At 40.9% G+C, this 18,952-nt stretch overlaps 2 protein-coding genes across 5 annotated transcripts in view; one reads left to right on the forward strand and one right to left on the reverse strand.

The window, feature by feature from the left end:
* Positions 1-7,593, forward strand: part of LOC143281213 (striatin-3-like) — a 39,519-nt gene extending 31,926 nt beyond the window's left edge. For both annotated transcript variants that reach the window (XM_076586291.1, XM_076586292.1), the window contains one exon: positions 462-7,593. In XM_076586291.1, coding sequence (XP_076442406.1) covers positions 462-631 — 170 coding nt within the window. In that variant the 3' untranslated portion in view covers positions 632-7,593. The remainder of the gene's footprint in view (positions 1-461) is intronic.
* Positions 7,594-7,761: 168 nt separating this feature from the next.
* Positions 7,762-18,952, reverse strand: part of LOC143281214 (uncharacterized) — a 33,819-nt gene continuing 22,628 nt past the window's right edge. For all 3 annotated transcript variants that reach the window (XM_076586296.1, XM_076586293.1, XM_076586297.1), the window contains exon 13: positions 7,762-18,586. In XM_076586296.1, coding sequence (XP_076442411.1) covers positions 17,756-18,586 — 831 coding nt within the window. In that variant the 3' untranslated portion in view covers positions 7,762-17,755. The remainder of the gene's footprint in view (positions 18,587-18,952) is intronic.

Below are 18,952 nucleotides of genomic sequence, written 5' to 3' on the forward strand. Positions count from 1 at the left end.
TCACTTGAACCACTTAGCTCAGAAGATGGCATCATGAAAACATTAGCACTGAAAGAAATTTTTGTGTGTATGTGTTGCAGTAGTGTGTGTGTATATGTGGCAGTGCTGTGTGTGCATGTGTATGTGTGGTGATGCTGCATGTGTGAGCATGTGTGGTGATGCTCTTTGTGTATGTTGTGTGTGTGTGTATGTGTGGTGACACTGTGTGTGTGTGTGTGGGGGGGGGGGTGGTATGTGTGGTGATGCTGTGTGTGTGTGTGGTGCTGAGTGTGTGAATGTGTGGTGATACTCTGTGTGTGTGTGTGTGGATGCTGCATGTGTGTGTGCGTTGCTGTGGAGAGAGGGGTGGAAGTAGCCGGGCCAGGGAGGGGGGGGGGGCAGATGGGGGGAGGGAGGTAACTGCCCCTGCAGAACAAAAATTCACACCAAAATGTGAGGGACCTCATTTCTGTGTGCGCCAGGTCACGACTGTTCCATCCGACTGTGGAACCTGGACAGCAAGACGTGCGTGCAGGAGATCACCTCGCACCGCAAGAAGTTTGATGAGTCCATTCACGATGTGGCCTTCCACCCCAACAAGCCCTACATCGCCAGTGCCGGTGCCGATGCTCTGGCCAAGGTGTTCGTATGACACAGCACACACCACAGCTAGAGCACAGCGTGTATCACAGCGTACACGCCTAGAATAGAAAGCCAGTACGTGTAACAAGATCCAACGGTTGTGCTGAAAACAATCCTTCATGGATTTGTTGAGGGAAGGAGGCGGAGGGCTGTACAGAAAAGAAAAAGAAAAAGCCAACAACAGTGGGCTGACAACGTTAAAAAATGGACAGGAAAACCACTTGCAGAAACTTGTGCAGGCTTTGACACGCAAGTGATGGATCTGGAGGGATCTGTTGAACGGTTCTTCACTTCAGTGACTCTTTGCAGAGTTGAAGGAGAAAATGACACACACCTAAAGCATGATGCGTTTGACAGCAGTCACACCTCAAATATAGTGTGGATGACAGCATACATGCCTGGAAAGTGTGAATGACGGCACCTACACCTAGAATGATATGTGTGACACCAAACACACCTAGAATAATGCAGGTGTTACAGCATACACACCCAGAACAATGCATGTGTGACAGCAAACACACCTAGAACAATGTATGTGTTACAGCATTCTGACCTAGAACAGTTCATGTGTTTCAGCAAACACACTTAGAACAATACATATGTGATCGCATACACACCTAGAACAAAGCATTGTAACAGCAAGCACACCTTGAACAGTGTACGTGTGACAGTACACACACCTAAAGCAAAGCATGTGTGACAGCAAACACACCTAGAACAATGCATGTGTGACGGCACACACACCTTGAATAATGTGTGACAGAAAACACACTTGGAGCAAAGGATGTGTGACAGCAAACACACCTAGAACAATGCATGTGTAACGGCAAACACACCTAGAACAAAGCATATGTGACAGCATACACACCTAGAACAAAGCATGTGTGACAGCATACACACCTAGAACAATGCATATGTGACAGCATACACACCTAGAACAAAGCATCGTGACAGCAAACACACCCAAAACAAAGCATGGGTGACGGCAAACACACCTAGCACATGCATGGATGTGTGTGGTGGAAGACGATGGAGCCAAAGTTTGGTGCAGGCAGTTGACCGGAACGTCTTTTCCTCCTCCCTGAAAAGGCAGGTGTGTGCGTCCACGTTATGTGCGGGAGAGGAACAGGAGTGGTGGTGGTGGTGGTGGTTACAGTCCTGGCTGTCTCCTTACTCTGATTGTCACAGTGTGGTGTGGTGGGTGGAGAGGGGGTTGGGGAGAGAGGGGCTGGGTCATCTTATCAGCCAGGATGATGGTCATCAGGGGCTGTGTGCAGGGATGGATGGCTGGACTCCTGTTTGTTGAACACCATCGCAGCAATGGTCAACCTTGGTTGTAACTATGTTCGTATGTGTTGTGTGAGTGAGTGTGTGTGTGTGAGTGCATAGTGCAGTGTAGCAAAATGCGGTTGCTTTTCATTTACAGCTGATTTCTAGATATGTTTTCTGTTTTACTTTATTTGAGGGGGGAAAAGTTATAAAAAAAAATTGCTATGTTGACGTGTGTGTTTGTGAGTGTGTGTGTGTGTTATGGGTAGTAAGTTACGTTTTGGCAAGGATACACTTGCCAAGGATTTCTGATATTATGTGGGGGCTGGTTTGTTTCCTGTAAAGATCTCAGATATGCGAAGAAAGGTGAACTCAGTGTAACATGTAGAAGACCTCGGATACCCATGAAGTGTGAAGCACTCTGCAAGGAAGACCAGGCTGCAGATGTTTCATAGTTGTCATTTTTGATACATAAAGATTATATGATGCTCAAGATTCAGCTTGCACATGTAACAAATAGTTTGGAAATGATATTTCAACTGTATATACTCTCCAGTGACCCAGACTCCAGCAGGGGTCTGATTCCTGTCCTGTGCAAACTACTACCCACCTATGGGGAGAAAATGAAAGTAGCTACGGCTAATGAACTCCTGTTCCTAGATTACCTTCCCTTCCACGTCCCTGACCACCACCCTCTTTTTCCAGCAGCCATCTAAAAATGTTTTTTAAAGTTTGGAAATGATCATCAAAATAAATGCTCATAGCTTAAGTTTTAAGACACCACATTACAGTGAAGCTGTGTTGAAGGCTTTCATCAACACCTGTCTCTGAAGGATTCTTCACATTTGCTGGCCAGACAGAATCACTAACAGAGACTTCTGGGAGTGAACAAGACAGTCTGAAGAAGAAGAGGAAGAAATCCACGAAAAACCACAGGAGATGGAGTGGCCACATGCTTCACAAGCCTGCATCCAGCACTACTAGATAAGCCGTCACCTGGAACCCACAGAGGAAAAGAGGTCGACAGAAATACACTGCACCATGATATGGAGACAGACATGAAGAGGACAGGCCGCACCAGGGGATGGCTGGAGCGACTGGCACAGGACTGGGATGGCTGGAGAAAGCTTGTTGGCAGCCAGGACAGGGCTTACAGGTCAGGGTGTCAGTGAAGGGCTGTCACCTCACGGAGACAGGACAGGGCTTACAGGTCAGGGTGTCAGTGAAGGGCTGTCACCTCACTGAGATAAGACAGGCCTTACAGGTCATGATGTCAGTGAAGGGCTGTCACCTCACGGAGACAGGACAGGGCTTACAGGTCAGGGTGTCAGTGAAGGGCTGTCACCTCACTGAGAGGACAAGGCTTACAGGTCAGGATGTCAGTGAAGGGCTGTCACCTCACGGAGACAGGACAGGGCTTACAGGTCAGGATGTCAGTGAAGGGCTGTCACCTCACTGAGACAGGACAGGGCTTACAGGTCAGGATGTCAGTGAAGGGCTGTCACCTCACTGAGATAAGACAGGCCTTACAGGTCATGATGTCAGTGAAGGGCTGTCACCTCACGGAGACAGGACAGGGCTTACAGGTCAGGGTGTCAGTGAAGGGCTGTCACCTCACTGAGAGGACAAGGCTTACAGGTCAGGATGTCAGTGAAGGGCTGTCACCTCACGGAGACAGGACAGGGCTTACAGGTCAGGATGTCGGTGAAGGGCTGTCACCTCACTGAGACAGGACAGGGCTTACAGGTCAGTATGTCAGTGAAGGGCTGTCACCTCACTGAGACAGGACAGGGCTTACAGGTCAGGATGTCAGTGAAGGGCTGTCACCTCACTGAGATAGGACAGGGCATACAGGTCATGATGTCAGTGAAGGGCTGTCACCTGACTGAGATAGGACAGGGCTTACATGTCAGGATGTCAGTGAAGGGCTGTCACCTGACTGAGATAGGACAGGGCTTACAGGTCAGGATGTCAGTGAAGGGCTGTCACCTCGCTGAGATAGGGCAGGGCTTACAGGTCAGTACTTAAGTCACCCTTCTTTATTTAACTTCCTATCTTGTGACTGCTGCATTACTTTTGTTCATCAAGATCAATGACAGCAAAGTTAAGCGCCAAAAGAAAGTAATGACTGCATTTCAAATTGATGTCACACTTACCAAATTTCATCAAGATTCAGAAGTTAAGGGCTTCAGCCTGATACTGTAATGATTGTAATTTCATCTAGATTCAGAAGTTAAGGGTTGAACCTGATACTTTAATGATTGTAATTTCATCAAGATTCAGAAGTTAAGGGCTTCAGCCTGATACTGTAATGATTGTAATTTCATCTAGATTCAGAAGTTAAGGGTTGAACCTGATACTTTAATGATTGTAATTTCATCAAGATTTTGAAGTTGAAGGGTTTAACCTGGTACTGTGATATATTGTAATTTCATCAAGATTCAGATGTTAAGGGGTTAATCCCGATACTGTAATGTTTGTGCTTACGCTTTTAAGTTTCCCCAGCACACTGCTGCTGTTGTCTGTTTGTGGTGGAACTCACACTGGCACTGTGGCTGGAGGGGGGAAAGTGCTGTTTAGCTTCTCTCTCAGTCTCTTTCTGTCACACTCTCTTTTTCTTTTTTTTGTGACAGGGTGTCTTATTTTTTGTTGTTGTCAGATGTTTATTGATAGATAGATAGCATTGTGTTGTCATGTTCTGGGCAGCATTTCCACGGTGGCACCAGTTCTGTACAGAGCACCCTCCCCAACCCCCTGAAATTACCACTCAGGCACTTTTTCCCCCCACGCATTTTTTCTGTTAATCTTTATTTATAGATAAGATTGTGTGTTTTGAAATAGTTTTGTTCCATAGTTTGACCTTCCCTCCTGGAGGCTGGTTAAATTTGACCTTGGCATGGGGGGCATAGGTTTGTTACCTTTGTGGAATTTCTTACTGAGGGTTCCCCCCGGTTAGCAGAATGTCTGCATCCACTGTTGAGAAATTGTTATTTAGTTTGATTCTCAAGGCCGGGCCAATGCACAGGGTTCATGCGTTGGTCATGCATCTGCTTTTTTTTTTTTTTTTTTTTTTTAAAGCAGATGTCTTGTGTGTGTGGATCAGTCTGCATGCATTAGCTTTGCCTTGAAACTGAAACACACACAACCCCACCCCACCCCACCCCCGCCCCCTCCAAGGTCACTTTGACATACAGAAGATGTAGGACCTCAGGAACTGTTCCTCAAGACATTGACAGTCACAGGAGGATGCAGGCTGGGAGGTGTCATTCTGTTCTCAGATGTTCTCTTAACGAGAGCAGCAGAGGCGTGTGTAGTTTCCTTGTAGAGAGTTCTGTTCAGCTTCAGACTACTGAGTAATGTTAAAACATAAGCTGAATGTCAATGCCGTCTTCTTGGCAGACTGTTCAGCGTTCTGCCAAACCAGAGCTAGGTTACTCAGTGCACTGGTGGAATATGTGATGTAAAGAAGGGGATTCAGGTTGGTAATCTGTGTGTGTACAGTTCTTTTTAAAAGATGTAAACAAAGCATGAATAAGTGTCACCACTCAATTTTATTTGTACGAGAGTGTAAAAAATATGTTTGTGTGTGTACGTGCGTGCGCATAAAATGTGTGTTGAAGATCTTGTGGTTTTCTTCCAGTGCAATTTATTTTGTGATGAAAATATTTTTTCCCAGTACTTATTACCTCTGCTTTTGAAACCATGGAATTTGGAGTGTGGCACAGCTAAGCTTGAAATCAGAGACAGATGAGAGTGGATGTGACAAATCACTTAATATTATACACCAGTTTCATGATTGTGACAAAGCATTTACACATTATACATCAGTTTCATGAATGTAACTAATCATTTACTTATTACCTATCAATTTCTTGACTGTGACAAAGCATTTACACATTATACATCAGTTTCATGAATGTGATTAATCATTTACTTATTATACATCAATTTCATGAATGTGACAAATCATTTACACATAGATCAGTTTCAGTCCATCTGAGACAGTGAAAAATATTGTCAAGCTGATAGGCTAGCTGGCCAATAGTCTTTACTATGGCATGATGACACTTGATCATCTGATAACAGTTGATATGATAGCCTGATAACTCTGGACAGCTCTGTTGAATGCTGATAAGAGGATGACCTATATATATATATATATTTTTTTTTTTTTCTAAGAGGAGGTTCTCAGACTGACACAAAAAATGCTATGTATATATTTAAAAAAAACCAAAAAAAACCCAAAAAACAAATGAGTTGAGAGCTTCAGGAAGAATGTTGCATTCAGCTGTGGATGTGATATCTGTATAATGTGCAGGGTGTGATTTCCGTTTCCTTTTGGAGAGTTGGTGTTTGGGAGCGTTGGCAAGACTGTGTGAAAGGTCCATAGCACACAGTGAAATTTGGAAACTTTGATGGAAGAGAGGAAGAGATGGCAAAACCGGTACATTTGACCTCTTTCTGTGTCTGCTTCAGTAGTGTCTTATCTCGCATTCAGTATTTTCCATGGATTTTTTGTTTGTTTTTTTTGTTTTGTTTTTTGTGCTGCATTTAATTCTTCAGAAATTCTCAGTTTCTCTTATTATCAGAAAACAAGTCAGCAAGCTCTCTCACAGTTTAGAAAAAAATATTTCCAGTCTTATTTTTTTCTTATCAGATAAATTCAATTTAGAAAAAAACAACAACAAAAGACATGGGAGCCAAAAAAAAGTCATGAGGGGAGGGGGAGAGGGTTTTTTTTTTTTTTTTTTTTTTTTTTTTCCAATTCTGAGCCTTTTTAGAATTTAATAAAAGTCACTGAAAGATTCACAATTCAGGCCACAAGATAGTTAGCCATCTTTGCTGAATGTAAACAAGTCACCAACATCATCATAATTGTCAGGTTATTAATGTTGTGTTGTTCTGATGATTTAAAAAAAAAAAAAAAAGATGATGAATGAAATGATAATGATATTAGTTTAGGTGTGGTTTGTTTTGGAGTGGGAAGGCCTATGCAAAGACAGGTTCGCTTCGACTGTAGTTTTCACCCAATAATTCAGAGAGTGGGTTGGTTGGCACCGGTAGTTAATTTTACACATCCTAAATTTGTGTGTATGCCAAACTTTGTTCTCAGTGCTCTAAAAAATAAAAATGTCATTACTTCATCATAACTTCAGAATAAAAGAGTTATTGTTCTTCAGTTTAACATTTATTCTCGTGGTGTGATTTTAGATGAGTAAAAAATTTTATCAGTGTGTGAGTGTGTGTAGGAATATTTTGCTTGCATCATAACGTGTCAAGTTTTATCTGTTGAATCAATCATTGTTTTGAAAAATATTGTGAATAATCCAAGATTGATAATGAGATTATTGTATGTTTAATTTTCATCCATGTGAACTGATCAGTTGAATCGGTTTGTCATTCTCATGGGTGTTGAAGAGATTATTTCTCCCAACCCTGGCTTGCCCTGAAACCATTGAGATGTGGGTTTTTGTTTTTTGTCATGTGATGGAATTATTGAATTTTCAGTGCTCTGTTTTCGAGAGACGAATGAGATGAAAAGCTTGGTGAACAACAGTGTGCGCTCTTCTGGGTGAAAATTCATTGAACTGAGAAAATGGTGGGGTTTTTTTCTCTTTTTTTTTTTGCCAGTGTGTTACTGAACTTGTGCTGTACATACAGGATTTATTCTGTCACAGAGAAAATAAATACTACAAAAGTGTGTATTTGGTGTTGGTGAAGAGGCACTTTCTTCAAACTTATGTACAGCATTCAGTCATGTACACACAGTCGTCAATATATACTACCTTTGCTTTGCATCCAGCCAACAGCAAGATAACCCACATAATCATGTACACACAGCTCTTCCATCAAAAGGAATTCAGAACACACTGAAATATATTTTTTTAATTATTATTATTATTGTTGGTTTTTTTTGTCTACAAGTTACATTCATAAATAGACCGATGTGGAATATCCAGCATGACTGACATCTGATGTCTGGCTAAAGTGCACAGGGCTAAACAAGGAGACAACTAGGAACACATTCCGAATCGGCAGCAAACGGCATCTCTGCCACAAAATGAAGCGCATGGTTAATCAATCAAACGTAGTTCTGGACATGACCCACAGAGGGCAAATATGCATGGACTTGATCAATGATGAGTCATGGGCCTGACACACATACACATTAATTTAAGAAGGTTAAAGGTTCCATCACCTTTTATGGCCTTTGGGGCAGTGGAATCGTACCATGTCCACTGTGGCTAGGGCTCTAAGGAAGGTGGGGCCTGATCCTGTCCATCCACCGCTTTTAACCTTCCCCTACCAAAGTCGAGTCCCCACCCATTCACACCTGGGTGGAGTGAGGAAAATCAGAGTAAAGTGCCTTTCCCAAGAAGACACCACCATGTCAAGCAGGGCCTTGAGCCCTGATCACTGGTGAACACTGGATCATACGTCCAACGCCTGACCTATTCTGCCACGGCATCACCATGTACACATTAGACATGCAGTATATCTGTCCCTACGAGGCCAGCTCTTGCTCAATGACTTGGAGTCAGTGGGGTGTTGGGGAACATTACAAACAAAGCCTCTCTCTCTGGAACCCAGACACAGACTACCTAGGGGGTAATGTACAAATTGTGCAACAGTCATGTTCACCACTCTCTGCCATTCTTGTCCACACCACCAGAGTTCCAGTTCACACACAACCTTGAGCCAAATGCAGTGTGGAATGAGCATGCACCCAGTCACTTGCTCACACAGCACACGGCCTTCCCACACCTGGTAGTGATTACCCTGAAATGGTTCAGCCCTTACCTCCCCCTAACCTTACCTTGCACAGCCACATCAAACTACTGAACAACAGAAGCTGGGCTCATTCACATGTCATGGTCACAGTCACAGTCTCTTCATAAATATCATCCACCTGAAATACCCATCTGAAAGACTGCTTTAGGGTTCCTCATATCCAATAAATAAAATGCATGGTGCACACATATAGCAACATAGTTATCAGTTTACAATGACACTTTTTAAAAGTTGGAGTTAAAAGGAAACTAAATCAAAAGCATTGGAAAACTATCATGTAACAATTCCAACAATCCTTTGGGGGAATTTTCATTTTAGCTTCACTGCTGAAACTGTCTTTATGAATTCAGATGCAAGGATGATAATGATTATCAAATGTCAAGGATGATCAAATGCACATATTCACTCGCATCCGATTCACTTGAAAATAAAATTTTAAAACTTGCGATCTCATAATTCAGTGTAATAGATGACACTAAAATAAGTTCAAATTTTGTTGCATGATAACAATCTCACAGGTAGTCCTCTCAGATCTACAAGTCAAACACACAGCTGTTTAACACATGCTTACAACTACCATGTTAACTTGAACATGAAGATGATCAGCACATAAAAAGGTCAGTACTTTGAGCTTCAACACTGATTAATCACAGAATTAACAGCCCCAAAGTATTAATTCCAAATTACTAATGCTTTGGTTCAAAGTACTTTGTTTCATCAGAAAACTTACTTTTGTTTCATCAAAAAACTAACTTCACAGCGTTGTTGAATAATGATTTGTTTTTTGCCCTTTGTTTGTGACACAACTCTATTCATAGAGCTGACTCCAATGAATATATGTACATATACTGATATAGACCAAAAGAATAAAGAGTGGCATGACACACAACTGCAGCCAAAACCAACCACTTCAGATCTGTACATAACTAAGCCATGCAATGTCAACCTGGAAACAAAAATTACACCACTCCACAGAGATGATATGCAGCACAGTTTCATATGCAAGAGTATTAACTTTTTGAAAAACAATTATTCCATACTTTTTGTTTTCCTTTTGTTTTTCTTTCTTTTTTTTTTTTTTTAACCAAAGCAAAATACAAGTAAATAAGATTTTCCAGTACAGACTGACATTTTTAATTTGATAGGCCTACACAAACTAACATTTTCAATTCATCATTTCCAGCATCCTACAGCTCTGATATATCCACTCCACCTTTCAGGAGCTTGGAAACTTCAAAGCTTTCAGAAGCTTGGAAAATTACACGACAGCTACATAATATTCAAGGGGGGGGGGGAACAAAAAAAACAAACCCACATCCCTCCAGCTTTCAAGAGCCTGGAAAACTACCACTACCGGGTTTCTAGACAAGAGAAATTTCCAAGTTTTTACCTCTAACAATTATGCTTCCAGCTCCCAATGCTCTGCTAGCATTCAGGGAAACCTGAAAATCCCTGACAGGAAATAATTTAGAATACCATTGGCTTCAATATTACGGATACAAAAAATTCTAAAAAGCTGCATTTTATCAGGAGTTGGGGAAAATGCACATCCTGCAGTCAGTTAAAGGTAAAAGGAATGAAGTACTTACAGGTGTCAGAAAATATCACTTCAAGTCAGGCAGGTATCATCAGTGGGTGTGGGTGGGGGGTAGGGCTTAAGCTGGAAGGAAAGGGGAACAGTGATGCTTTGCACTATCATTGTATGCCATCAAACCAGAGTCATCACTGGACACTGAAAGCATGCTATGACCAAGTCGAAAAGTCTTCATATCCAATCCAATTACAATCATATATATATATATCCTGAATGGTATATTATCTGTGTGTGTGTTTGTGCAGGCACACAGTCATGCACTTGTATGTTGCCCTCCCACCCACAACTTAAAAAACTGTACAGCATCAGTAAAAAGGCAGACAGATTTACACAGCAACGATCACTGGTCTTTTAGTTTAACAGTTTGACTCCCACAGCAAGGTTTGGTTTTGTGTACAATGATAGAGACAGTACTTCCTGTCAAAAAGACTCAATTGTGCACCAGAATATATTTCTTTCATATAATTTTTCATTTGTGAACAAGAAAAACAAAAAACAGCAATAATGATTTTTTTTTTTCATTGATAACGACTATACATTAAATATCATTAATACAGCTGATGAAGATTTCAACCCATGTGCACAAATCTTCAAGATAAGTAAGTTGGTTATCATACTGTTGAAGGCTATCATATTAACTATCAATTTTTTCCTCTGGATTTTTTTTTACTGACATAAAGTAGTTGTTTTTTTAATTTTTAACAGAGGTTGTAATTATTGTCCAAACTGTCTTCAAAAACAAGACACATCAATTCAGGTTAAAGGTGAAGGTTATAGATCCTGAAGCTTTTTATGGTGTTAGGGGCTGTGAATTATATCCACTGTGTCCAGGGCTCTGCATGGGAATCCTCTCCAATCCTCTCCTTCCACAGTGTTAACCTTCCCCGACTGATGTCGGGCATCCATTCACAACTGGCTGGAGTGAGGACAACTGGAGTAAAGAGCCTTTCCCAAGGACACAACACCATGCCAATACAGTGGAGTGATGGCCTAGAGGTAACACGTCCGACTAGGAAGTGAGAAAATCTGAGCGCGCTGGTTCGAATCACGGCTCAGCCGCCGATATTTTCTCCACCTCCACTAAACCTTGAGTGGTAGTCTGGGCGCTAGTCATTCGGATGAGACGATAAACCGACGTTCCATGTGCAGCATGCACTTCGCGCACGTAAAAGAACCCACAGCAACAAAAGGGTTGTTCCTGGCAAAATTCTGAAGAAAAATCCACTTTGATAGGAAAAAACAAATAAAACTGCACGCAGGAAAAAATACAAAAAAAATGGGTGGTGCTGTAGTATAGCGACGCACTCTCCCTGGGGAGAGCGGAGAGCAGCCCGAATTTCACGCAGAGAAATCTGTTGTGATAAAAAGCAATACAAATACAAACAGGGCCTCGAACCCTGATCACTGGTGAACTCAGGATCCAAAGTCCAAGACAAAACCGGTTCTGCTATGGCACATCCCACACATCCATAGATTTCTTTCCTGATACTAGGATACTAGTTACAGTTACAGAATGTTGTTTGCTCATCACTTCATGTCTAAGACTGGACTGAATGTGTTATCTAACTCTTATGTTCATTCACAGTGCTGACTGGTTTTTATAGTTTAATTGTGCGAACCATGTTTTGTATTACAAAAAAAAAAAGAAGAAAAAAAAAAGAAGCTTCAATCCATCTACAGATCTAATGGAATAGTATACACATTTTTTCTCTTATAAAAAACCCAACTATTTCCATCTGCATTAAATTGAAAAGTAAATAATATGAAATGTGCCAATACCAACAAAGATATCTCAAGTTCCTCCCCTTCTCTTACAAAATAAATCTGTCGAGTGAGGAAACATGTTGACGACACAAACTGACAAAAGGTATTCCAAGTGATGAAGACATAAGACTATCAATCAGCACTAGCCACTGACTATATAATAACATGTCCGACAAAACTACACAGTACACACTACATGAGCAAATCACATGAGAGGTAACCAAAGTTCAGGGTCATAAAACATCCAGTGACATTCGTAGTCTACACACTTCCCTTGATGTTGGACAAATCAATGCAACATCTACATGGCTACACAACCAGTACACAACAAGCACCCTAAGTACAGAACAAAGGAACAAACCAACCAAACATCTTGCACAGCACACTATTTTCACTTTCAGTTAGCAAAACTTATCAGCAGCTGTTCACAGCAGACTCAAGTCCTCAGTGATGTCAGTCAATTTCGATACACAAACATGTATGTATTCAAGATGTTAACCAGTGCTAATGCTAGTCACGTGGACTTTTAGATACAATTCTATTATGGAAACACAAAAATAACTTTCTTTTATTTCTATTTTTACTGTTTCCACACTCACTCAACTCCAAAAATCTAAATCATTAACTTCTTGCAAAATATTACCAGGAAAAAATACCCTCTTTCAAAAACAAAATTACAATTTTTTTTTTTCCAAATATTAAACATTTTGTGTAATCTGCATGGTCAAGAGAGAATGCAAAATGTATCCATTTTAGAAGTCCAAAAGGTTAAGAGAGCATAAGTGTTTCAATTTCACTTTCAGTCTGAAAGATCGAGAAAAACTGTGTAATCTTTCCACTTAAGTACGAAAGGTTGAGAAAGAATGCACTAATCTTTCCATTTAAGTCTCAGAGGTTGAGAAAGAATGTGTAATCCTTCCACTTTTATCTGAAAGGTTCTGAAAAGAATCCGTTTAAGTGTGAAGTAAAACCTGCACATTAACCACACAGATCTGGATAAGCTGCAACAGATCATTGCACTGGACTGCAAAAGCAGAGATTAACACTACAGCAATCTCTCCATCTACAGATGCAAACGTTATCACTTTATTTCAACTTTCATCCTACCACACTAAAAAAGAAAAAACATCAACATATTTCATGTCAGAATAGGTAATGCCCCCTTTTACCCATTTCCTAACTGCAATTAATTGGCAAATAAATAAAAAATTGAGTCACTGTTGCTTTATGCTATGAAAGTATCATCAATCAGCACACACATACACACACACACACACACACACACACACACATGTAATGATGTATACACACACATGTGCCCATACATACACAGACATGAACACAACACACACACACACACACTTGAAATCCATTTGCACATGTCAAACAACAGGCTATCTTTTCCTGTCTTTTTCCTCCATATGTATTACACCAAAATAAGCACACTCACACATATACCAAGATTAGAAACAGCTCACACACACACACACACACATGCATGCATGCACACGTGCACACACACACACACACACACACAGGGCACACATTCTGAACTGAACCCTGAGTATACTGAAGCAATTTCTACCAGAGCAACAAGCTACTATGTACAATGTACCAACAGTAACGCACAATCAGGTTTGTAAAAAAATAAAATAAAATTTTAAAAAAAGAAAGAAAAAAGAGCCATTTATTTTTATTGATATCTGAAATAGATATAACTTATTACATCATTATTTAAATCATGTTTATTGCACGAGGCTATTATGGGATGATCATAATTATATACATCAGACTAATAAATTCTATGACTAAGTCAAACACAAATTCAGAACATGTTTCAATAAAAAAAGAAAAAGAAAAAAAGATTAATAGTGGTAAGTACAACTAAATAAAAAAAGGAGAGGTCTCTATCCATTGGAATCAATAAATTATAAAGCAAAAAAAAAGAAAGAAAATCATTCAGTAAAATGCCCAGTATGTATCCCTTTATTTTCCAAACCTTCCGACCAAAACACATTTGTAAATTTTCAGCAAAGGATCATTTTCTTCGAAACTTCCCACCCAACACAATTGTTCAGCAAAGGATTGTTTTCTACTAAACTTCTCACTCAGCACATTTGTTACAGTATTTTTCTAAAAAAAACTGTTAATTTGTTTTCTTCTATTCTTCAATCTCAACACATTTGTTTAAGTATTCTCAGCAAATATTTGTTTTCTTCTATACGTCATTCTGACTTGTAACACATTTGTTAAATCATTCTCAGCAAAGATTTGTTTTCTTTTATGTATGTCTTTTTGACTCGAAACATGTGTTAAAACTTTTCTGTAATGGATTTTTAGACTCTCTTGTGCTTTCCACTCAACACTCTTATCATACTATTCTAAGCAATGTCTTTTTGTTAGTTTTTCTCCTCTAATACTTCCGACTTAACACATTTGTTAATATTCTCAAAAAAGGATTTTTCTCTCTCCCAATTTATCAAACTCTTATTCAAACAGAGCACCATATTCCAGTCTCAATTCCCCAAGTTACAACCCCAACGTTCTGTCCTCCTCCTGGTGAGAATGGATTAATCCTCACAAACTTCATCAGCCACTGTGGTGAAGTGGTACATGGTCAGTGTCGCTGCCTGAAGACAGGAAGGATGTGGGATTGTGCCCAATTAGAGGTGGGGGTTTTCAGCCCATGGCCAGCTCCCACCCAACTTAGCGTAATGGGAAGACTGGGATGGCACAGATGAGGGTCTCTCACTAAACAAACACATCTTTGGGTTTGTTGCTCAAATTTCCTGACCAGCAAGCATCTGTATCTTTCAACGTGGTTGATGCCAGAATATAGCATGAGAGCACAGCCTTGTCAGCAGTCAAGCAGTCCCAAACCAAAACGGACCCTCACAGCATCATTGTCATCACCCCATCTTCATTCATCATAATCAAACATACAAAAATGTCCCAAATTCCGTAAGGGAAAAAAAACACCTCACCAACAACTTGGGAAAAAAACACAAAGTGGTTGACACATGAATGACAATGCCCTTGAGTTCTATGGATGGAGGTTTGTTGAACACAGCAAAACTGTTTGAGAGACACACCTTCCAGAAGATTATATATATATATATATATATATGAGAAAACAAAACTGTCACAAGATCTTACATAAGCCCTTAAACTATTTGAGGATCTCTAGGTTCACCAACATAACTTAATGACAACATACTGCACATATATGCACAGAGCTACCAGCAAAATATGCAGCGCTCATATCTGCATGTTCACGTCACTTGCTGTTTGACACATTGCAAGCACACCTGTGTGTTTTGACTTAAAACAAAAACCTCCCATCGACGATTTATAGAGAAAAAAAAGTCATATAATTCTAGAGCTCCACTTAGCAATCATAGTGTAACTTCCCTAGATCTAAACCAGTTTTCATCCGGTAGAATCCACAAACACTGAAACAGTGTACTTGATGACAGTCATTTAGCTACGAAGATGGTGTCGAAGCAAACAAGACTGGTGGTCGTATCACTTGAAGAAGCGCTTCAAGAAGTTGTTCAGAGTGGTTCTGTCAATAAGCAAAGCTAATCAGAAAAATGAAGACGAATACAGGGAAATGAAAAAGATTTACATGAAGACTTCGTAGAACTTACAGATGAAAGTGAAAATAACAAAGAAGGAAACAATACTGATGGGACACTTAATTCTGTGTTGAATGTTTTGTGCTTGTGTAGGAAGCTGAATTTTATATCTGGGTTCAAGATTAACTCTTTGGATGCTTGAGGTGAGTGAATGATTTTATTATTACATTATTTTGTGACAATTTGACACACATCTATACCTGCTTTGTGTACAATGTTTTGTTTAAAGAAAAAAAAAAAAAAGAATGTTTTGTTTTCTTCACTTCAGGTGTCTTGTTTCCTTGCATGGCTCGTGTAACAGAAAAAAAAAACAGTTACAAATACTACAGTGTGATAGAAAAAAGATGTTTCTTTCCAATCATACCTTATTTATTTTGAATCTGTAAACAAAAGTACAAAATCTCAACTAAAAAGTATTTTAAAAAGCCCATTTCCAGGCTGTACATGCCCACTGAGCACCTCACCTGAGGTGAAAATCCACCCAGCTCAGGTAAGCCACAATAGAGTTAATATTCAGCAGTTACTCACACCTTCTCTCTCACATGTATACATACACATACACACACAAAATACTACAAGAAGTTAGTTTGACAGCATACCTGTGCATATATCTGTGGGGGGCGGGTGTGTGTGCAAGAGAGTGAATGAGTGTGTGGCTGTGTGTGTGTGTTTTTTTAGACTGATTCTAAAGCAAACAAACTTATCACGTATAAGATCATAACAAAGAAGAAATCAAGAAAAAATGTATCTTCTCATACAGAAAACAGATTTTTTTGTATTTATCAAATCTTATGAAGTTATGTTCCTCTCATTTTGTTGTGTTGAATTTTGATATTTAACTTTTCCACCCATCCAGTATGAGTATGTTAAAAATATGTGTGAAGAGACATGGGTGCGTGCATGCATGCGCGAGTGCGTGTGCGTGTGTGTGTGTGTACATGCAATCATATGTCATCATGGGTACGCATGATGAATACAAGTCAGAGTACAGGTCTACTAACAGCATAGAAGGGGATATATATTACACAAAAATAATATCTCTCTACAATTTAGCATGCTTTTGAGCAACAGTCTTATCATTGTTTTCTGTTTGCATTTGAACAATGACAACCTCCTGATATCATAAGGACTGATATTTAGAACTACAAATACATTATCACTGCTATTATGTACAATTTACCGCGTCATCAGAGAATAAATACACAGTTTTGCAGGAACTGACGGTTATATAAACACCATTTACATCAATACCGTTTATGCTTTAACTCTTGTGTAAAATACGGCTAAAAATAAAATTCACCCTTCCCCACCTCATGTTCAACTCCTCATTTCTTTTTTTTACACATTTTCACTGAATTCCACTTCCCAGATACACTCAAACATGCATTTTTCTCCACAATAAACAAAATACTGAAGTTAATTCATGGACAAGTATGTTTACTGGTGAAAATGAACTGTCCTCAAGTACACTCAATCAGAAACACAAACAGTCCAATCCTTTCACATCTCTCTCCACTGGTAAAACACATACACTTGGTCTGTGAGATTACATTTCAGATATGTACACAGAACAGCAAAAACTGCTTGATGTTGTTTTCTATCTTTTTACATTTTTCAATGCATTTTCAGATCATACAGAGACAAAATTACCATTACTTTGCTCCAGTTCTTTCTGAAATACTGAACAACATAAAGAACAAGCTGCAAGATAAAAACAACGGACTGTTTCCATTGTTGACTTTTAACATTACTATGTAGTTTTTCAGTCTCTCTCGAACATTTCAACCCTTTTCATTCCCAAGCCAAACCAATCAACAACAACAAGAAGCAGAAAACAGAAACATACAAGAGAAAAAACAAACAACGATTCATATACCCATATGACACTCCTTCCTTGTCCGCAGACCACACTTTCTGGCACACTCAAGCGATCCCTCTATTTCATCCCGGGAACACACAAGCAACACACTCTGCCTATGTTTTCCTTCAGCGTTTCGTCTAAGGAACACACACACCAGCACACTGCGGCGATCCCTATGTCTGTGAATGGAACACACACACATGCCACACCACACACTCAGGCGATGCCAATGTTTTCCTTCAACGTTTTATGATGTCCGATGCTCCCACTGTCGGCGACGCTGCGACCCCCACTGCTGAGGCGGGAGGGGATCATCAGCTGCTGAGCGATCAGATCTGGGGAGTAGCGGTCCAGTGAACCCCCATAGGGGGCGCTGCTCCCACTATTGGTCACTGCCTGCGTCCACAGCACAGAGTGGCCCCCCCCTGACGCTGTTGACAGGTCGTGGGGGAAGCTGCGGTGGCTCTCCGGCACCTGGAGGGGGTGGTGGTGGTGGGGGGGACGGTGGTGGGGGGCGGGGTGTGGCGGCAGTGCCACCTTCCTGCCGCAGTGCGGGGGCAGGGTGCTGAGCGAAACGTTGTCCAGGTCAAAGTACTCGCTGTGCCACGAGTAAGGGCGGGGTGGGGCCGCCCCCACCCCCATCACCACCATTGTCCCACTGCTGCCCCCAGCCTCCCCTCCAATCCCACCGCTCTCCACACCCCCACACGTCGACCACCGCCGGGAGTCGGGGTGGGAGTCAGTGGATCGCAGGGTGGCTGTGTCATAGGACCCAGTGGAGCTGTGGGAGCTGCCTGTCATCAGGTCGTTGCACAGCGCCGTCATCAGGGGCAGCGACTGTGCCTGCGACTGTCCCAGCAGCTGCTCAATGTCAGGGTGCAGCGCCTCCTTCTGGTTCTTCACCGAAACATGTGTGGCTTTGCTCCCCCTGCCGGCCTTCACCTTGGCAGAAGTATTGCCGCGTTTCCCTGCCGCGCTCCCCCCCCGACAGCAGGAAGCACTGGAGTCGCTGTGCGCATCCTTCATGCCGGAGTCCTCTTCACTAGACTGGTCACATAACACACAAAACAGCGTGAATGAAAACACAGTACACCATGAATAAAAATACAACACACACAACACTGCATGAATGAAAACAAAGCACACACAACACACCATGAATAAAAACAACACAGTGTGAATGAAAATGCAAACCATGAATGAAAGCCCATCAAATAAAACCACTGTAAATGAAAACCCAACACACACAACACACTGTAAATGAAAACACAATACACACAACACACCGTAAATGAAAACAACGCACTGAATTCAAACACAACACACACAACACAACGTGAATGAAAACACATCACACAACAACAACACAACATGAATGAAAACACAACACACACAACACAACATGAATTAAAA

This window comes from Babylonia areolata, chromosome 4, assembly GCF_041734735.1.
Source record: "Babylonia areolata isolate BAREFJ2019XMU chromosome 4, ASM4173473v1, whole genome shotgun sequence".
In the NCBI taxonomy this organism is placed as follows: domain Eukaryota; kingdom Metazoa; phylum Mollusca; class Gastropoda; order Neogastropoda; family Buccinidae; genus Babylonia; species Babylonia areolata.